The sequence below is a fragment of the Elephantulus edwardii genome, unplaced genomic scaffold, assembly GCF_000299155.1.
Source record: "Elephantulus edwardii isolate Elephantulus edwardi_28Jun2011 unplaced genomic scaffold, EleEdw1.0 scaffold00001, whole genome shotgun sequence".
In the NCBI taxonomy this organism is placed as follows: Eukaryota; Metazoa; Chordata; class Mammalia; order Macroscelidea; family Macroscelididae; genus Elephantulus; species Elephantulus edwardii.
Genome location: NW_006399751.1, coordinates 23,414,247 through 23,433,428, shown reverse-complemented (window position 1 = coordinate 23,433,428; position 19,182 = coordinate 23,414,247). Strand labels below are relative to the sequence as shown.

Sequence of the window (19,182 nt, the reverse complement as noted above, 5' to 3'; positions counted from 1 at the left end):
ACTCTGTACTTATTTTCCCTTTCTAGCTTCTTTTAAAAGGTATCATAGCAACTGCACAATAATCTCTTCACCTAGAGCAGCAGAAGGAGCATGAAGAATAGGAGAAAATGGAATGTGTCGTTAATTGCCTCCATGAACAAACACATTCTTTACTATGAGAACTGATGAAGTGGATGGTGCCTGGCTATTTTTCAATATTGTGATAAAAAATTAAACACAAGAATTTGATCAAAGAAGGATGAATTTTACAGATCAAAATTTTACATTTTAATGGACTCTTGATTTTTTGAAGCCATGGAGGCTTGGTAAATCCTTGAACTGTTGCCTTGATATAATCTTTATGCCAAAAAGTCTTTAAACCCTCAAAAGCAAATACACTCACTCCTCACTTATTAATACAGTCAGATGCCCAAACCAGGACATTATGTGAAAAATGGAGTTACACAAAAATGGAGGAATTTTTTTTCAGACCATCTGTATGTGCATATTTTTATTAAGAAATAAAATCTTATGCACACCCATATTTATCGCAGCTTTGTTAACAATAGCAAGGAGTTGGAAACAACGTAATACCCATCAACAAATGAATGGATAGAGAAGCTGTGCTATATTCACACAATGGAATACTACGCGGCATTGAAAAACAATGAACTCATGCAATATTATTCAAATTGGGTGACCCTGGAGGACATTACGCTGAGTGAAGTATCTCAGTCACAAAACGACAAATACTGCATGGTGCCACTGTTGTAAAACAGGACTGACCTCGGGGTTGGGGGGAGATTGAGAAAGATGGGTTCAATAATGTATACTGCAGTGAAACAGATGAGGGAGAAAACTGTTTTAAAGGGATATGTGATTAGGTATTTTTGTCATGACAAGAGTCCAGAGCGAAGGCTGCCTAGTGGAGGGGACCTGGGAGGAGGGATTGTAAAACAATGAAAGAATTTTTCTTTTGCTTTTCCAAGAGGGTTGTGTACTAGGTGAGAGGGTTGGGAGGGGAGAACAGTGCAACAAAGAATGAATGGAAATCCAAAGTCTCTGTAAATTTTCATTGAAATTAATAATAAATTTAAAAAAGAGAAATAAAATCTTAAGGATCAATAAAAACTAAGATTTATACACTCATTACTGTGATGAGTCCAGGTACAGACTGTACCTCTGTGAAAGAGGTGACTTAGAGGAGACAAAGCTGGATCAAGCCAGTTGTATGACTGGGTAGAGTGGGAAGAAAGGTTTAATCACTTCATTTTCCTTCTGTACTGGGCCAGTGCTTTCTTATTGAATCCACTACCCATCGCCAGGGCTCTACTCCTCAGCAATGCTTACGCTGGACTGTGTTCAGGATCCTAGAGCCCGTCTGCCCTCTGGGCCTGGTAGGTCACTGGGGCACAAGACTTCCTCCACGTGCACCAAGACTCTGGCTGAGCACTCAGCCCCATCAAAGTGGAGGCTGCAGGCCTAGTATAATAACTTTGGGATGCCATGAAGCTTGCATGCATTTTTTTCCAAGCACCCTATCTGATGCCTCTTTTTCTTTCTCCCTTTTGCCCCTTCTAACAGCAGTTCTTAGCTGAATGGCCCTAGGTTGCACAGAAGCAGGTTCCTGCTTGCCTGGTGACCTCCACACATGTGCCAGGAGGAGCCCACCCACCCACCCATATCCTACAGGCAGGGCAGAAGGCACAGGATGGTGTGGCCCAGCATCCCAGAGACATTTCCCGAGGGACGGGATGCTCCACAACCATTGCCACTGTGTCCATCGCCTAGTTAATGCACAAAAAAACCTGGATTTTTATCTATTGTCTGTCCCTTGTCTGTCAGCTCACATTTGCATGTGGCTTTGACATTGAACAAACTTCAGCAGAGCTTCCAGGCAAAGAGGGACTTCTACAGAAGACAAAAGCTTTCAATATGGAGTACATCTCAACATCAAGAAAACAAAAATCCTTACTACCATGCCAACAGGAAGCATCATGATAGATGGAGAGAAGACTGAAGCAGTTAATGATTTCATCTTGCTGAGATCCATAATCAATACCCTTGATAAAATCAGTCTTTCCAGTAAGCAATCTGAAATACTGAGCTATGACACTGAACCTGGTACTTACAGAAAAAAGTTACACTAAGGAAATTTTGTTCAAGTTCAAGGCCTCAAACCTGTGCCTGAGATGGTTCTTAAATTCAGGTGGGATAGACTCAAGGTCGTATTTTGGTTCCTGTGGGCTTGATTTCACTTTCCTTAGCTTCAGCTTATAAAACTGCATATGAGTAGTGGGTGATCTGTTCCACAATCAGCACCAGGCCTAGTATTCACAGCTGACATTGAGCTTCTCCAGCAGTTCTTTCCACAGTTGTAATCTATCTGATTCCTATGCATACCATCAGGTGAGATCCATGTGTATAACCTGCATTTATGTTTACTGTAAAATGTATTTGCAGCAAATAAACTGTTGATTGTGCAAAATTCTCATTCTTTCTCCAGCTTCATTTCTGTCACCAAGTCCATGCTTTCCAACTACTGATCCTTCTTCTCTGTTCACAAATTTCACATTTCAGTCACCCATCACTATTAATGATACAGGCCATGGTCTTTGCAATCACTTGCTATGTATGCATCAGAAAGCTGGACAATGACTAGGGATGATAGAAGGAGAATTGATGCCTTTGAGCTGTGGTGTTGGAGAAGAGTATTTAACATACCATGAACAGATTTGTCCTGGAGAGGGTGAAGCCAGACTGCTCCTTGGAGGCAAGGATTCTGAAGCTTCGTCTGACATACTTTGGACATGTTGTAAGGAGGGGCCAGTCCTTGGAGAAGGATGTCATGCTTGCGAGGGGGGAGGGACAGCACAGGAGAGGAAGACCCTTGGTGAGATAGATTGATTCAGTGACTGGGGTAATGGGGGTAGGTGTGTCGGAGATGGTGAGATCGACACAGGATAGGGCGGAGTTTAGGGCTGTTGTACATAGAGTTGCTATAAGTCGCAGGTGACTTGACGGCACATAACAACAACAAGGAAATTTTGGAGGTACAATCAAAGTTTGATTTATGAAGATGGTATAACAAATGGAAAAACTGGAATCCATATAGGAGCTGTCAACTCACAGAAACCCTGTCAACAACAGAATAAATATTGCCTGATCCGACACCATTCTCACTATCCTGTGTTCTGCCATTGTTTTAACTTTGAATCATGCTCAGGCCACAGAAAAGGGTTCTCAAGGTCCAGCTGACGGCACATCTATGGCCAGTCCCTTGCTCTCCTCATCTCGCTCGGTGGTTTTCTAACTACCTGTGCATACATGTATATTTCTGACTGGGTCCAGTGGTGTGGGTGTGGATATAATGCAAGATTCTGTCACATCTAGACGGCTTGAGCTAGAACCCAGAGTACTGCTGCCTTCAGGCCTGATGTGTCAGAAAAGACTATGGCACAAGGGATATCACTGCTGCTGTCAGGTGGATCCTTGCTGAAAGCTGAGAGGACCAGAAAGATGTTTATCTCTGTTATTGACTATGCAAAAGCATTTGACTCCATGGATCATAACAAACTATCACTAATACTGAGAGACTAGAAATCTCAGAACAACTGTGCTCATGTGAAACCTATATCTAAACCAACAAGCTGCTGTCCTAACAGAACAAAGAAACACTGAATGGTTTAAAATTAGGAAAGGTGTGAGTCAGGATTGTATCCATTTTCCATACCTACTGAGTCCCTGTGTCAAGCTAATAACTCAAGAAACTAGACAATATGGAAAAAAAATGGCATCAAAATCAGACGAAGGCTCCTTAACAACCTGCATCATGCAGATGACACAATCTTGCTTACAGAAAGTGGAGAAGACTTGAAGCACTTGCTCAAAGATAACAACCTTCAATATGGATCACATTTCAACATCAAGGAAACAAAACTTCTCACCACCAGATCAATAGGCAAAAAAACATAATAGATGGAGAAAAATATAAAGATGTCAATGATTTCGTTTCGCTCAGATCCATAATCAACACCCACAGTAATAGCAGTGAAGAAATCAAGACATTTGGTTTTATAAAACACAACGTATAGGACCGATTAGATGAAACACAATGTATATGAATACTGTACGAAAACAAATATAAAATTGTTTAAGTATAGGCCTAATTAAATGCAGAGTGCAAGTATTTGCTGTATTTTGTATAATGAAAGCATTTGAGAATAGTAAAAAAAAGTCAAAAGATATGTTATAATGAGAAAACCTGCTCTAAACACCTCTCCAGAGTACTGAAGAGCAATGACGTCAGTCTGGAGACTAAGGTGAGCCTGATATAGGCTCACTTGCTATCAGAAAGCTGGACAATGACTAGGGATGACAGAAGGAGAATTGATGCCTTTGAGCTGTGGTGCTGGAGAAGAGTATTGAATAAACCATGGACTGCTGGGAGAGCAAACAGGTTCATCCTGGAGAGGGTGAGACCAGGCTACTCCTTGGAGGCAAGGATTCTGAAACTTCCTCTAACGTACTTTGGACACGTTGCAAGGAGGGACCAGTCCTTGGAGAGGAACATCATGCTTGAGAGGGTGGAAAAACAGTGCAAGAGAGGAAGATCCTTGATGAGTTGACTTGATTCAGTGACTGCGGTAATGAGGGTAGGTGTGTCAGAGATAATAAGGTTGACTCAGGAGAGAGCAGGGTTCAGAGCTGTCGTACATCCGGTCACTATGAATCACAAGCAACTCGACAGCACATAACAACAAAACACTTCATCCAAGGGCTAATGAGCAAAGGTGTCAGTTTAAAGACTAAGGTGCTTCTAATTCAAGCCATGGTCATTTCAATTCCTTCCCATGCATCTGAAAGTTGGGCTGTGAGTAAGGATGACAAAAGATGAACTGAGGTCTCTGAGTTGTGGAGCAGAGTGCTGAATACCCCATGGACGGCCAAAAGAACAAGCAAGTGTGTCTTGGAGGAAGTGCAGCCCGGGTGTCCCTTAGCGTCAAGGATGGTGAAGCTTGATCTCATGTACTTTGGGCATGTTGTCAAAAGGAGAAAATCCTTGGAAAAAGCCATCATGCTGAGAATGGTGAAAAGTCAGAGAAAGAAGAAGATTCTCAGCAAGATAAGATTGCCACAGTGATTGTAACAAAAAGACTCAAGCTTATCAGAGATGGAGAGAATGGTACAGGAGAGGGCGAGGTTTGGATCTGTTGTTTGTAGGGTTGCTATGAGTGACTTGATGTCACCCAACAACAACATCCACATTCACTTTCCTTTTGTATCCTCCCAGTTTTGGTTTTTCTAATTTCTAATAGCATTAGTCTTGTTTTGTTTTGAGAGAAGTATTTTGTTTTGCCCCCCCCCCAATCAGGCAATGATATCTAGCCACATTTGCACCTTTTGCAGCTTCACCCACAAGAAATGTGAAAAGCAGCTCCTGCTTCACCAATGAAATACTGCACAATACAGCCCACTCTGCCTTCAACTGCTTATATATACAGTGAACAGAGAACTGCATACACACATCCATCCTCTAACAGCCCACGAGACAGAGGAGATGAAAAATTAAGAATTAGCAAATTAGCAAGGAACACAACACACTTAAACAGCTTAATCAGATCAAAACAAAATCATACAAAGACAAGACTACCACATTGTTTCTTAGAGGCAACAGTTAACTTTAAGCCACTAAAAAAAAATAAGGATAAAATGGCCTAAAAGAGTGAACAAAGTAAAAAAACCTCAAAACTTTTCTGAGAAAAAAAGATAAAACACTGGTCCAGCAGTAATAGCAATATTTAACAGAGCAGCAAATAACAAACCCTGATGAGGTTTTGGAAAGATTGGAACCCTTATTCACTGCTGGTGGGATTGTAAAATGATGCAACCACTATGAAAGGCAGTTTGGTGCTTTCTCAAAAAGTTGGAAATAGAAATACCATTTGACCCAGTACTTGCTCTGCTGGAAATACCCCTAAAGAAACCACAACCACCATCCAAACAGATGTATACACATCCATGTTAATTGCTGTGTTATTCACAATAGCAAAGAGATAGAAGCAACTCAAGTGCTCATTAACGAACGAATGACTACAAAAAGTGTGGTATATTCACTCAATGGAATATTATGTATCACAGAGAAATAATGAACTTGTAAAACATTACACAACATGGATGACTACTGTGGAATGTTGGGGAGGAAGGGAGGGTCTCTGGCCAGGGCAGATCGCCTAAGCTCCAGATAAGTGCAAGCCTCCCGAAGGCCTTTAATATGAGGTAGAGAAAGCTCCCGTGTGTTTGGTTGTACCAGTTTGAGAAAGCTCGCCAACTGGGAAGACGGCTGCCACTTCTGTTGAGCTGAGAGTGATCTGCAAGAGGCTGAAGTTCTCCTAGCCAATCCACATGTCTCACGTCTGTAAGACCACCCTATTCTGTCTTCCTGTGTATATAAATGCAGTGCAGTTATCAATAAAATTGAACTGGATTGACTCTCTGATCCTCTCCCGGAGTGGTGTATCTCCGTCGTGCTTACTCCCATCAGGGTGTCTCTGCAGGTTGCTGGCGATCAGACAGTGACAGATGACCCTGGAGGACATTAGCCCGAGTGAAATGTCTCAGTCTCAAAAGGACAAATATTGCCTAATACCACTGTTATGAAGCAGAACCGACATGGGAGGTTGGGAGAATAGGAAAAGACTTGATAGATAATTAACACTGTATTGGAACAGATGAGGGAGAGAATTGTTTAAAAGGAATGTACGATTAGGCATTATATGTGAGACAATGGTCCAGAATAAGAGGTATACTGCGAAGAGGACTGAGGGAGGGAGTGGGAAAGGGGGAAGGGAGGAAATTGTGCAACAATGCATATTTTAAAAAAGAGACTGAACTGGGGGAGGGGATAGGAAAGAAAATGTGTAACAATGAATGAATGAAAATCCAATTTTTCTGTAAACTTTCATTAAAACCATAATTAAAATTAAAAAATGCTTAAAAAAAGAAATGCATAATGACTAATTTAAGAAAAAAAATGAGACTTCCTGATAAAAACTTCAAAAGAATGATCATTAAACATCTTCTACAAATTGAAAAGACAGGTTAACATCATCATACCAAATGTCAGCTACAAAGCACTAGGCAAGACCCTTTACTGATCACAAAAGTATCTCAACAAAACAAAACAAAACTAAACCCCTTAAGGAAGCTCTAGAGACTTGGTGGTAAGGTGTTCCACTGTCAACCAAAAGGAATACAGTTCAAATCTACCAGATGCTCCATGGAAGAAAGATGGGCAATCCCCTCCTATGCAATTTGTTGTTGTTGTTGTTGTTGTTATGTGCCATCGAGTCGCTTGTGACTCATAGCGACCCTATGGACAACAGCTCTAAACTCTGCTCTGTCCTATGCCAATCGCACCGTCTCCGATACACCCATCCCTATTACCCCAGTCACTGAATCAATCCACCTCATAGAGGGCCTTCCCCTCCTGTGCTGTCCCTCCACCCTCCCAAGCATGACATCCCTCTCCAAGGACCAGTCCTTCCTTACAACATGTCCAAAGTATGTTAGACGGAGCCTTAGAATCCTTGCCTCCAAGGAGAAGCCTGGTTTGACCCTTTCCAGGATGAATCTGTTTGTTTTCCTAGCAGTCCTTGGTATCCTCAATACTCTCCTCCCACATCAAAGCTCAAAGGCATCAATTCTCCTTCTATCCTTCTTAGTCACTGTCCAATTCTCTGGTGCATAACAACCCGCTGGAGGGTCAGCTGTGAGCCATTTCCCTCTCAACAGTACACAACAGGGACAACAGCTAAGTTACTTCCCAGATTCTGTATAATCACAAAGTTTCCATTTGTTCTAATTCATACCTTTCTGTTGTGTGAAATCTGACATTAACTTTTCTATCCCAAAAAATTATTTTAAAAAACTTTGTTTGGCAGTTTCAGGTTATAATTGTCCTACTTAGAGCTTACAACTGCTCTCCCAGGCAATACTTAGTTACATACCAACCTCCTAAAGCCACTTATATTAAAAATTCAAGTTCCATATAACAAGGTGTTGTTCTATCAAATGGGTGGTACTTTGCAATGTATGTCAAAATGTCTATCAGTATAGTGTGTTTGTCTTTTCAATGTTTTTTAAATGCACTAAAAAGTAGAGTATTCACTGTTTCATTTTACTTGGATCCGTAATCAACATCCATGGAAGTTACAGTCAAGAAATCTTAAGATGTATGGCACTGCAGAAATCTCCGGTCAAGGACTTCTTTGAAGTGCTTAAAGCAAGGATGCCCATTTCAGACTAATGTGTGTCTGATCCTGCTTGACATGCATGTAAAAGCTGGACACTGAAGTAAGAAGACTAATGAAGAACTAAGCTTTTGAGTTATCATGTTAGAGATAGCCAGTTAATGCAAGGTTTCAATCTGCTGAATATATCATGGATTGCCAAAAGAGGAAACAAATCTGTCTTGAAAGAAATGCAGCCAAGACTATCACTTAGAAGTAAAGATTCTGAGACTGTGACTCACATATGTGGGACTGACTGTCCTGAGGGGCTACTCCTTGGAGGACAGCGTGTTTGGACAATGCAAGTGATAGAGTCTCTAACATGAAGAAGAGAATAAGTATTACTAATGGCTCAAAGGTCAACATCTTTGAAGAGTGTTTCTTTCCCTATGTAAATTAACCAGTTGCATTGTGTTACTTCTAACGTTAAGACTCTCCCACAGGTGTATGCGTACAACTGTGCTCCATAAGGCCTTCAAGGACCAATTTTCCAGAAGGAGGTTACCAGGCCTTTCTTCTGAGGCACTTCTGGGTGGACTAGAACAGCTAATATATTTATTTGCCACATTAACCATTTTCACCTAACACACACACACACACACACTACCAAGAAATCAATTCTGAGTTAAGACAACTAGTTTCAAAGTCTTAAGAAAGCCACAACAACAAAGTCAATTCTTCATTGACATAGCAAATACTTATTTAGACTAAGTTGTGTGGATACAATGTTTCAACCACTAGTGATATTCCCCTGAAGCCACCACCATTCTTTTCTTAAAAGAAGTATTCTTTTATCAAAGAAGCATTCCTATCTCCATGAGGAAACTAATCAAGGCCAATTTAAAAGAACCAAAAGCCAAACTGTCCAGTTGATTCAGGCTCCTATCTACAGGACAGGATATAATTGTCCAACAGGGCTCCCAAGGCTGTACTATTACAGAAGCAGGCTAATACAAGTCTCTCATCAAGGGGTTTGAACCCACAACCTTTTGGTGCTAAGCCATCAGGACCTTTCAAAAGAGCCTAAAACCCAAATATATCAAACCCAGCTGTCTGGAATTGAGACCCTGCATCAGCTAATGAGTAAGTATGTCACAATGAGGTTGGCTCACGATAGAGCAGGGTTCAGAGCTGTTGGACATAGGATCACCATTAGACGCAAGCAACTCGATCGCACCTAACAACATCAGTTTATGGAAGGAGATTGTCCCATTTTTCTTCCACAAAGAAGCTGGTGTAGTCCAACCACCAATCTTTTGGTAGTAACCTTACTTACACATTTAGCACTAAGCTAAGAGAGGTCCTTCAAACACATGAAAGAAGCCAGTATCTTGTAGAACTGGTTTCCCCTTCAAGTATTCATAGCTGGCACCTGATGCTACTGGTACTAACCTTCACTTTCTACAATAACTGCCACAGGCTTCCTTTGCTGAGGTCAAGGTGAGCTGACTTGCATGTCAGAAAATTAAACAGTGTCTATCTATACATATACACACGGCCACCAAAGTCTGTTCAGTGTCTTCAATGGTAGCCTGGAATTTCCCAACACCTGTACTGACTGCTGGAGCTATTCAAGCTGAACAATAAAGTCACACCAGCAAACCAGGGATTCAGGGGACAACAAGTGTTAGGAACTAGTAAAGCACGCGTGTCTGTTAGCTGCACGAAACATACTACAAAATGTAACCATCCCAGTTCAAACTACGTGTGTCCTCAAATTATCCTAAACTTTTTAAAAAATTAAAAGGGAGGAAACTGTCAGGTGGTCAAGACTTCGATCCAGAGTGACAATGGAGTGAAGTGTTGTGGCAAGGATGGGACTACAAGAAAGGACAAGCAAACAGGAGGGCCAAGGGGCGCGCTGGGCTGACCTGCACCAAGCGGCTGGTTGGGGCTGCGCTGGTGCTGCACTTTGGGAGCTGGAGGACAGGGGACAGAAGCTAAGGAGTGCCAGGGAGTTCTGCGCCCAGACAGTGCCCACTCCGACCTTTTTCCCACTTCGGAAGAAACAGCTAACTAGCCTGCCCTTGGCGAGTCAGTCACCACCGTGCACGCACCTCGACTGAAGCCTCCACATCTCTGCCAATCCCCTGGCCCCAGGACCCTGGAACCTCCAGCCGGCCTGCGGGGTGCACACTGGTCACAACACGCGACTGACGTCAGACCCGCCTGCACCGCCCAGCATCACCGAGATGAGCAGTCCTCCCGGCGGCCAGAGCGGCCCCTGCGGGCTTTTTCCGGTACGTGCGTCAGAGGGCGGGGCTACGACATCCGCCTGAGCGCGTGGGAAGAGTTTCGTGGTGGTGGTAGATGGCTTTGAGTGGGATTCCTTTCGCTCCTATAAGAATTTGATCAAAGCTTCAAAGCTTTGTCCTTTCTGCGCCTTCTTCACGGTATCTGTGGTGCTCAAGCTTTCTATTACATTGTCTCAGTCCATTTTTTAAAAAATCTTCCACTCTTTCCCAGCGCGATCTCTTCCGCCCCCCCTCCCTCCACCCATTATTTCCCTCTCCTGGCAACATGCCCAAACAAACTTGAGACAGAGTTTCATCAGCCTTTACCTCTAAGGAGCCGGGTTTGCACCTCCTCCGAGATAGACTTGTTTGTTCTTTTGGCAGTCCTGGGATATTAGTACTCCAACACTATGAAAGCATCTTTGGTGTTACTCATTATTCTATTTTCACATGCATGAAACAACTGAAAATGCCATGGCTTGGATCGGGCAAATCTTAAGTGTTTAAACTGATAGCTTTGCTCTTTAGCTCTTTGAAGAGGTCCTTTACAGTACGTTTTCCCAAAGCAGCACGTCTTGATTTGACTGTTGTTAACACAAGTGATAATATCTATTCAAAGAAAGACGATCCAACAGAATGGAAATTAAGTAACAATAGCATTAACATGCAAGCAAAATATTGTTGAAGATCATTTTAAAATTACTATAACAGTACATTCCATTGACAAGGAACTAACAAGTTCAAGCTGGTTGTAGAAGAGGCAGTGACACCAGATATATCATTGCTGATGTCAGAAGGATCCTGGCTGAAAGCAGAGAATACCAGAAGAATGTCTATTAGCATTTTGACTGTGCAAAGGCATTTGTGTGTGTCATAACAAATTTTGGCTAATATTGAGAAGAATGGGAATCTCGGAACACTTCATTTGGCTCATGAGAAATCGATATCTAGATCAAGAAACAAAGCAAGAGAATATGGTTTAAAATCTGGAAGGGTGTGTGTCAAGGTTGTATCCTTCCACCATATCTAGACATACTTTATACTGAGCAAATCATTCACAAGACCAGGTCTTATGAAGACAAATGTAGCATTAAGATTGGAGGTAGACTCATCAACAACCTGCATTATGCATATGACACAAGATAACTTGATGAAATTGAGGATCATATGTAATGCTTGCTGCAGAAGATCAAAGACGACAGTCTTCTGTATCAACATCAAGAAGCCAAAGATCCTAACCACAGGACTAACAATCAACATTATGATAGATGTAGAAAAGATTGAAGCTGTCAATGATTGCTTGGATCAATAATCAACACTCTTGGTACTAAGGAAATCAGGAGACATTGCACTGGGAAAGAGAGCTGTCAGGGACCTCTCCAAAATGCTGAAGAGCAATGATGTCAGTTTGAAGACTAAGGTGCACCTGATTCAGGCCATGGCCTTCTCAATCTTACCAGATAGCTGGACAGTGAATAAGATGGCAAAAGAAGAACTGATCTTTGAGTTGTGGTGCTGGAAACAATACTGAATATCCCATGGACTGTCAAAAGAACAAACATATGTTTTCGAAAAAAGTGCAGCCAGAGTGCTCCTTGGAGGCAAGATAGCAAAATTTTGTCTTTCCTATTTAGGTAAATAGCTAGCTGAAGCTATTCCTTGGAAAAGGACATCATGCTTGGAAAGATAGAGGGTCAGTGAAGGAAAGAAATACTCTCAAGGACATGGTGACTTTAGAAATGAGCTCTAGTGTGTCAGGGATGATGAGGATGGTGCAAGTCAGGGTTCAGGTCAGCTGTTCATACGGTCCCTATGAACTGTACTCAATGGTACCTAAAACAACACAAGTGACTGTAACAATGGACTTGAGGATGGCAAAGAATGTAAGAATGGCATAGGATAGGCCAGGGCTCTGCTGATCTTCTGTTTATAGGAGTTGCTATGAGTCACAATCGACTCGAATACACCTAACATCCATTATGAGTGTTAATTATGGCTCCGACAACAATTAAATCATTGGCAACTTCTGTCTTTTGGCTCTGTATCTTTATCCTACTAATTGTGAGACTTTTGTTTTCCTGATGTTGGGATGTAATCCATATTGCTGTGGTAAGTACTTTCACAACAGGAGGTTTAATCTTGAGGTGTTTGTTTTTATTTAACCTCTGCCAAGTGTGTTTTTCCCCATTCTAGCCTTCAGACAACAGTGAAGGAAGGTGGGGCAGAGACTATATGGAAAGGCCTGAGGTTGGGACAGGGCCTCAGGACAGGAAGTGAGAGGTGGGAGAAGACATGGGAAGACTTGGAGCTTAGACTGGAAAAGGCAAGCAGGAACAGCTTGAGAAGGAAAGTCTTTAGTCCCTGGAGGCCCTTTTGGGAAATCTTCTTTGCCAAGGTTAAGCAAACACAAAAAATTCTCTCCTATGAAAAAAATTACCTGCAGCAACCATCCGGGGCAGAGAATAATTGTCCCATAAGGTTTACAGGCACCGTAAGTCTTTAAGAAAGCAGTTCTCGCAAGCAGCAGGTGGTTTCAAACCACTGGCCTTTAGTTTGCAGTAGCTCTCTGCTAATTCAGAAATGATTCCTCTGGTGGTTCAAATGCACTAGAGGCTCTTGGGGGAAGGAGGGGCAATCTCTGTGCTATTTATAGACTCAGAAGGTGAGCTGACTCCAGGGCCATGAGTAAAAGTGAGTGACCTTCAGATTAGAAAGCGTGAGGCCACCCATGGTAAACCTGCATAATTTGACTAGGTACTAATGCAAAAGACTTTTGGCATGTTAAAGGATTTCTAGAGTTGAAAATTAAACTTGTTATCCCCCTCTTTGAGAGTCAAGCAGTTTAAATACATTTGATCTCGTTTATTCCTAGCCCAGGGCACAGGAACTTATTTCATGCTAGGATTGGCCATTTCTACTTTTCTTGGAGAAGTTATAGAACCGCCATGTCCACATTGTGTCAGTGACACAGAAGCATCTCACTAGCAGTGATAGGCTTTCAGCATTTAACTAAAATTTACTGTTATCTTTGGAAGCATAATTTCTATAATTCAGAAACCTTAACTGAAACCAGAATGACTTGTCTGTGAAATGGTATTAAACTGGTTTATGAGAATGTTACTCTCAAACCAACTCAATTCAGATGTTAAGCATCAATCACCTCATCATCACTAAAAATTTTGATATATTTTTCCATAATGAAAGCGTTCAGTGGGGAATTTCAGGAAGAAGGAAATTATCCTGACACTTAAGACCTTCTGCCAGGTATTTAATCAAAGAAAACAGTTCTACCCCAGGTCAAATATAATAACCAAATGCCCACTGAAAAGGAGAAGACTCAACAGATTAACCAACTGCTTGACATCATTACATGGAAGCACCATCATGTCAGACTCAGTGTCTAAGAAAATGAACTGGTCATCTGATCCAATATCGTTTACAGGAAAGCCCTAGGACAAAGAGCTCTTGGTTAAAATCTCTGCCCTTAGACTCCTTAGCATGTTACTTGTTCTGCCCTAGGTGCTCCACTTAGCAGACTAACTCAACACCAACAGCAAAGTGGTTGCCATTGAGGTGACACCTCCTCCTGGTGACCATGTGTTTCTGAATGGAACTACAATCCATAAAGTTTTCATTGACTGATTTTTTTTCAGAAGTCAACCAGAAGGGTTTTCTTCTGAGGGCACCCTAGGTGGACATGAACTAATCTTTCAGTTAGTAACCCAGCATATTAACCAAGAACTAGTCTGCAGAGGTGTGTGCAGTAGACACAGAGGTGCCCTAATAGGAGACTTTCTTGTTTGACAAGCTACGTCCTGTCTGTCCAGTTATTCCTGTCATTTCCAAATTGATCCTGATATTAAGTTGTAGCCTGTTATTTTCCTAATAAACTTGATGATCAGGAGGATGGTGTGAGTTCTGTGTGGTCATGACACTGACTTATAAAACTGAGGAGAAAAGTCCAGAGGGCATTGGGGAGGATGACTGTGTCAAAATTAGCAAAATGCTTGAGACAGAAAGTGTCTCTGGCCTTCACCTCACAGGAATCAGCTTGAGCTGATGGCGATTCTCATAACTGCCCTGAAGTATTAGAAAGTCAGATGCCACCATGACCTCTATTAAGTTTTAACTTTCAGGAAACATCTCATCCTCTAAACTATACTGAAATCTCCTTTTCTAAATTCCTTTTTATGCTTCTAATTAGTATAGTTCATCACTCACTTCTTGCCTAACTGTTCAAGTGCCTAGAGAAGATGTGTTAATCTTCTCTCTAAAATAATTCATACATTCCCTGAGGATAGGCTTTCTTTGAATCTTTAAAAAACTAGGCTAAGCTACTGGTAAATTAAACTCAAAGAAAGGAAGAAAAGGAGAGACAAGTGTGTCATCAACCATCCTGATTGAAGTCTGCTTTAATCTCAGTTCCTTTCCTGATTTACTACCACCCACGCCTTCTTGCATACATACATCCATGGATTGCCAAGAAAACAAACAGATCCATCCTAGAGAGGGTTAAACCAGGCTACTCCTTGGAGGCAAGGATTCTGGGGCTTCGTCTGACATACTTTGGACATGTTGTAAGGAGGGAGAGGTCCTTGGAGAGGGACATCATGCTTGGGAGGATGGAGGGACAGCGCAGGAGGGGAAGGCCCTCTATGAGGTGGATTGATTCAGTGACTGGGGTAATCGAGGATGGTGTGTCAGAGGCAATGCAATTGGCACAGGATAGAGCAGGGTTTAGGGCTGTTGTACATAGGGTCGCTATGGTCGCAAACGACTCGACGGCACATAACAATAACAGCAACACGCCTTCTTGCAGGCTGCAAGCAATCTTACTCTTGATTTCCCCAGACATTTCTTTTTTATTCAGTTAACTGTACTCTCTATTACTAGTGTGTTTATCTCACCTTTTAAAAATTTTTTATTATGATTTATCTCACCTCTTCGACCATGTTTTAGAAATTTTGTATCTCGCTGTTTTAGAAATATTTGTAATGGGAAGGAAAGAAAATAAAAACAAACTATTGCTGAGAACATTTATTAACTAGGAAAGTGGCTTTGTACACAAATCACTCTGTGTATTTGAATAATTTGAAATCTGGCATGAATATAGAAAACAAGGTTACAAAATTTGTAAAATACAAATGACTTCTGATTAAGTCCATACAACATGTGCAAGATTGTTGAGAGAAACCAACAGAGTGACAGAATGTCAAGGAAGTTACTTTTCCTGGTTGGAAATCATATTCTCAATTCCCAACAGCACTTCGAAGACACTTACTGCACTCTCCATTGTACTCTAGGTGTGGGATGAAGAGTTGTGGTTGTTGTTGCTGCTGTTAGCTGCCGTCTAGTTGAGTGCAACTATGAACAACAGATCTAAACTCTTATCCTCTCCTGTCCCATCCTCACCATAGTTGACACACTTGAGTTTATTGCTGCAGTCCCTGCATCAATCCTCTGGTCACTGGTCATCCTCTCTCTCACTTTCTTCCTCTCGTTTCACTCTTTTTCACCTTTCCAAGCATTATGACCCTCTCCAAGGACTAGCTTCTCCTAGCAACATGTCCAAAGTATGTGAGACGAAGCTTTGTGAGCATTCTCACTGAACTTTCTCCACAACTTATCTATTTGTTCTTTTTGTAGCCTATGGGATGTTCATGACTCTTCTCCAACACCATACCTGAAAAGACCATGACCTGAATCAAGCACAAACTGTTCAAACTGGCATCATTGCTCCTCAGTAATTTGGAGAGGTCCTGACAGCCTTCAGATCTTTTTAGTGCTTCTTGGTTTTAGAAGTGTCTCCGGTAATGAAATCTTCTGACTCTTTTCCATTCTGTCTTAATAAGTAAACAAAGCAAGTTAGTGGAGCAAATAGCTAATATACCACTAAGTCCACATGATTGTTAAGCATTGAAACACTTCCACAACACTTGGTACATAGTCATGAGACACTACCAGCTAATCCAGGCATTCTGGCACCAACAAGCCCCAGGTGGGCACTGTTAGGGAAACCAACCTGACATCCATCAGCAAGCTGGCCACACCATGCTCTATGTCATTTGGCAGGTGGGTTCCACAATAATCTTACGTTGTCTGAGTAGATCCAGATCCTTTCAATGGAGACATTATGCCTGGCCCTCATGCTTGCATTTCAGAAAGCATGTGGATATAGATATGTCTCTGCATTCCCCTAGTGCCTGCTAGGCTGCTTCTCCCAAGGCTGAGTTCTCCTACTACAAGCTATCACGCCCTTAGTGCAGTGTGGACTATGTTGTTGTTGTGTACCTCTAAGTCAGAACTGACCCATAGCAAACCCTCCAGCAGGTTTTCTGAGGCAGTTAATCATATGGGAGGGAACTGTCCATCTTTCTCCTGCGTAGTGTGCATTATATATGTTTATTATTTTGATTAGTACCTTTGTTTTGTATGCTTGTGTTAATCATTATTGCAACCCAGTGAACAAGATTGGATCATACCCATGATGTTGTTGTTGTTGTTGTTGTTGATTGCTTTTAAATTGAGCACAACTCATGGCGACCCTATGAACAAAAGGCCTGAAGCCTCTCTACAATTATCGACATTTATCAAAGTTCATAGAGTTTCCAGAGGCATGTGTTTTAGGAAGTGGATGACTGACAACAACAACAACAAAAATTTGATGTGAAAAAAAAAAAAGTACAGTCACATGTAGGACCTTTATCTCTCTTTCCTTGGTTGCATGAAATTTCATGAAGAAATGTAGGATGTTGGCCTCTCTCTTGGTGCTTCATCTAGTTGAACATTGTTTATGAAACACACATTGTGGTAGGTGCTAGGTATATATTCAGACCTCTATCCCAGGCCTCTGGATCCTGCCACAGCCTGGGGTGCTCACCTTGTAGTCTGCAGACCTTCCAACAGAAGTGGCTGTTTAAAATATAGAGACTCTATAAGTTGAATATAACATGTGGCTTCATGTATTTTGACAATGACACTGGAGAAATAGGAATGGATCACATCACAAAGGTCTTGTGACACAAAACACACGGTTTTGGAATTGATAATTCCCCTACAGGAAAGAGTACAAATGCCGACTGGCTTTCCAACACTAAATTTTTATGGAAGCTGATTCTCACGTTTTGTTTCTCCTACAGGTCCACGGCTGGGTTCAAACCATAAACTGCCAGCTGAGTGCTTATGAGTTATGCAGTGTTGAATCGGATCTGACTGGCACAAGAGGAGATTGCCTCTCCTTCTCCAGGAACATCTGGTGGATTTGAATTGCATGCCTTCAGGATTGCAACACAGTTTCTTGTCACTAGGCTACCGGAGCTCCCTGTTAATTAAATAATTAAAAAAACCCTCAAATCCACTATCCTATTTCAGCTCCCAGCAACCCTTCATTGTGTTCCTGAGGCTTTAAGTCTTTGTGGGAGGAGGCTGTCTGTCTCTGGAGGAGTAGCTGGGTAGTCTCCTCCTTCCTTAAAGATTTAAAGCTCCAGATTTAGAGAACCTGCTTGCACAAAGTGAAGGCAGTTTGAAACACTTACTAAAGAAGATCAAAGACTTTAATATGGATTGCATCTCAACATCAAGAAGACAAAAACCCCTATCACTGGACCATTAGGCAACATCATAGGTAGATGGAGAAAAGATCGAAATTGTCAATTACATAATTCTACTTCGAACCACAGTCAGCACCCTTAATAAGAGCAGTCAAGAAATCAAAAAACATGTTGCATTGGGGAAAATCTGCAGTAAAGTGCCTCTCCAAAGTCCTAAAGGATGTTGGTTTAAAGACTAAGGTGCACCTGATCCAAGCCTTGGTATTTTCAATTCTTTCTTATGCATCTGAAAGTTGGGCAATGAATAAACCTGACAGAAGAATCAGTACCTTTAAATAGTGGTGTGGGGAAGCAAATTGACTGTCCATGGGCTCCCAAAAGAATAGACAAACCTGCCCTGGAGGACATGCAGCCCGAGTGCTCCCTAGAGGCAATGCAGGTGAAACTTCATTGATCACACTTGGAGCACGTTGTCAGGAGGGGCCAGTCCTTGAAAAAAAAGACACCATGCTGGGAAAGTTAGTTGTTATGTGTTGTAAACTTGAAATTGATTCATAGCTAAAAAAACCCTCCAACCAGTTTTTCAGAGGCTGTAAATCACATGGGAGGAGATTCCCCATCTTTCTCCCTTGAGGCAGCTCGAGGATTCAAACTGCCTGTCTTTGGGCTGGCAGTGCATACCCACTAGGCCACCAATGTTCCCTGGGAAAGATAGAGGATCAGCAAGAGAGAGGATGACCCTGAAAAAGGTGAGTTGACACAGTGACTGTGACAACAAGCCTGAGCACAGCAGAGATGGTGAGGACAGAGCTGGATAGGGCAAGGCTCCGGTCTGTCGTCCGTAGGACTGCCGTGAGTGGTGACTGGAGGGCACCTAACAAGAGGTTGTCTCCCCCAGAGACCTAGGTCCAGGGAACATGCTCTGCTCCCGGCACTTCTTCCTCAGTGGTCCTGAGGTCCCTCCACACTTCTCCCCTGGCTTGTCTCTCCTCTTATCTCTTAGGAGAGAAGAGCTATTACAGAGGGATACTCCCCTTATATTGAATCAGAGCTTCAATGGGATTAAGGACTGTTATATTCCCCTCATAATCCTTTTAGAATTCCTTGGTTTATCAGATCATGAGGGGA

At 42.0% G+C, this 19,182-nt stretch overlaps 1 protein-coding gene across 1 annotated transcript in view; it reads right to left on the bottom strand.

Moving 5' to 3' along the window:
- The window catches only part of HIBCH (3-hydroxyisobutyryl-CoA hydrolase), a 74,659-nt gene extending 58,007 nt beyond the window's left edge, over positions 1–16,652 (bottom strand). Inside the window, exons 1-2 of the mRNA XM_006878935.1 lie at positions 16,599–16,652; positions 10,436–10,608 (exon numbers count right to left, since the gene is read on the bottom strand). Of these exons, the coding sequence (XP_006878997.1) occupies positions 10,436–10,608; positions 16,599–16,652 (227 nt within the window). The remainder of the gene's footprint in view (positions 1–10,435; positions 10,609–16,598) is intronic.
- Positions 16,653–19,182: the final 2,530 nt, after the last annotated feature.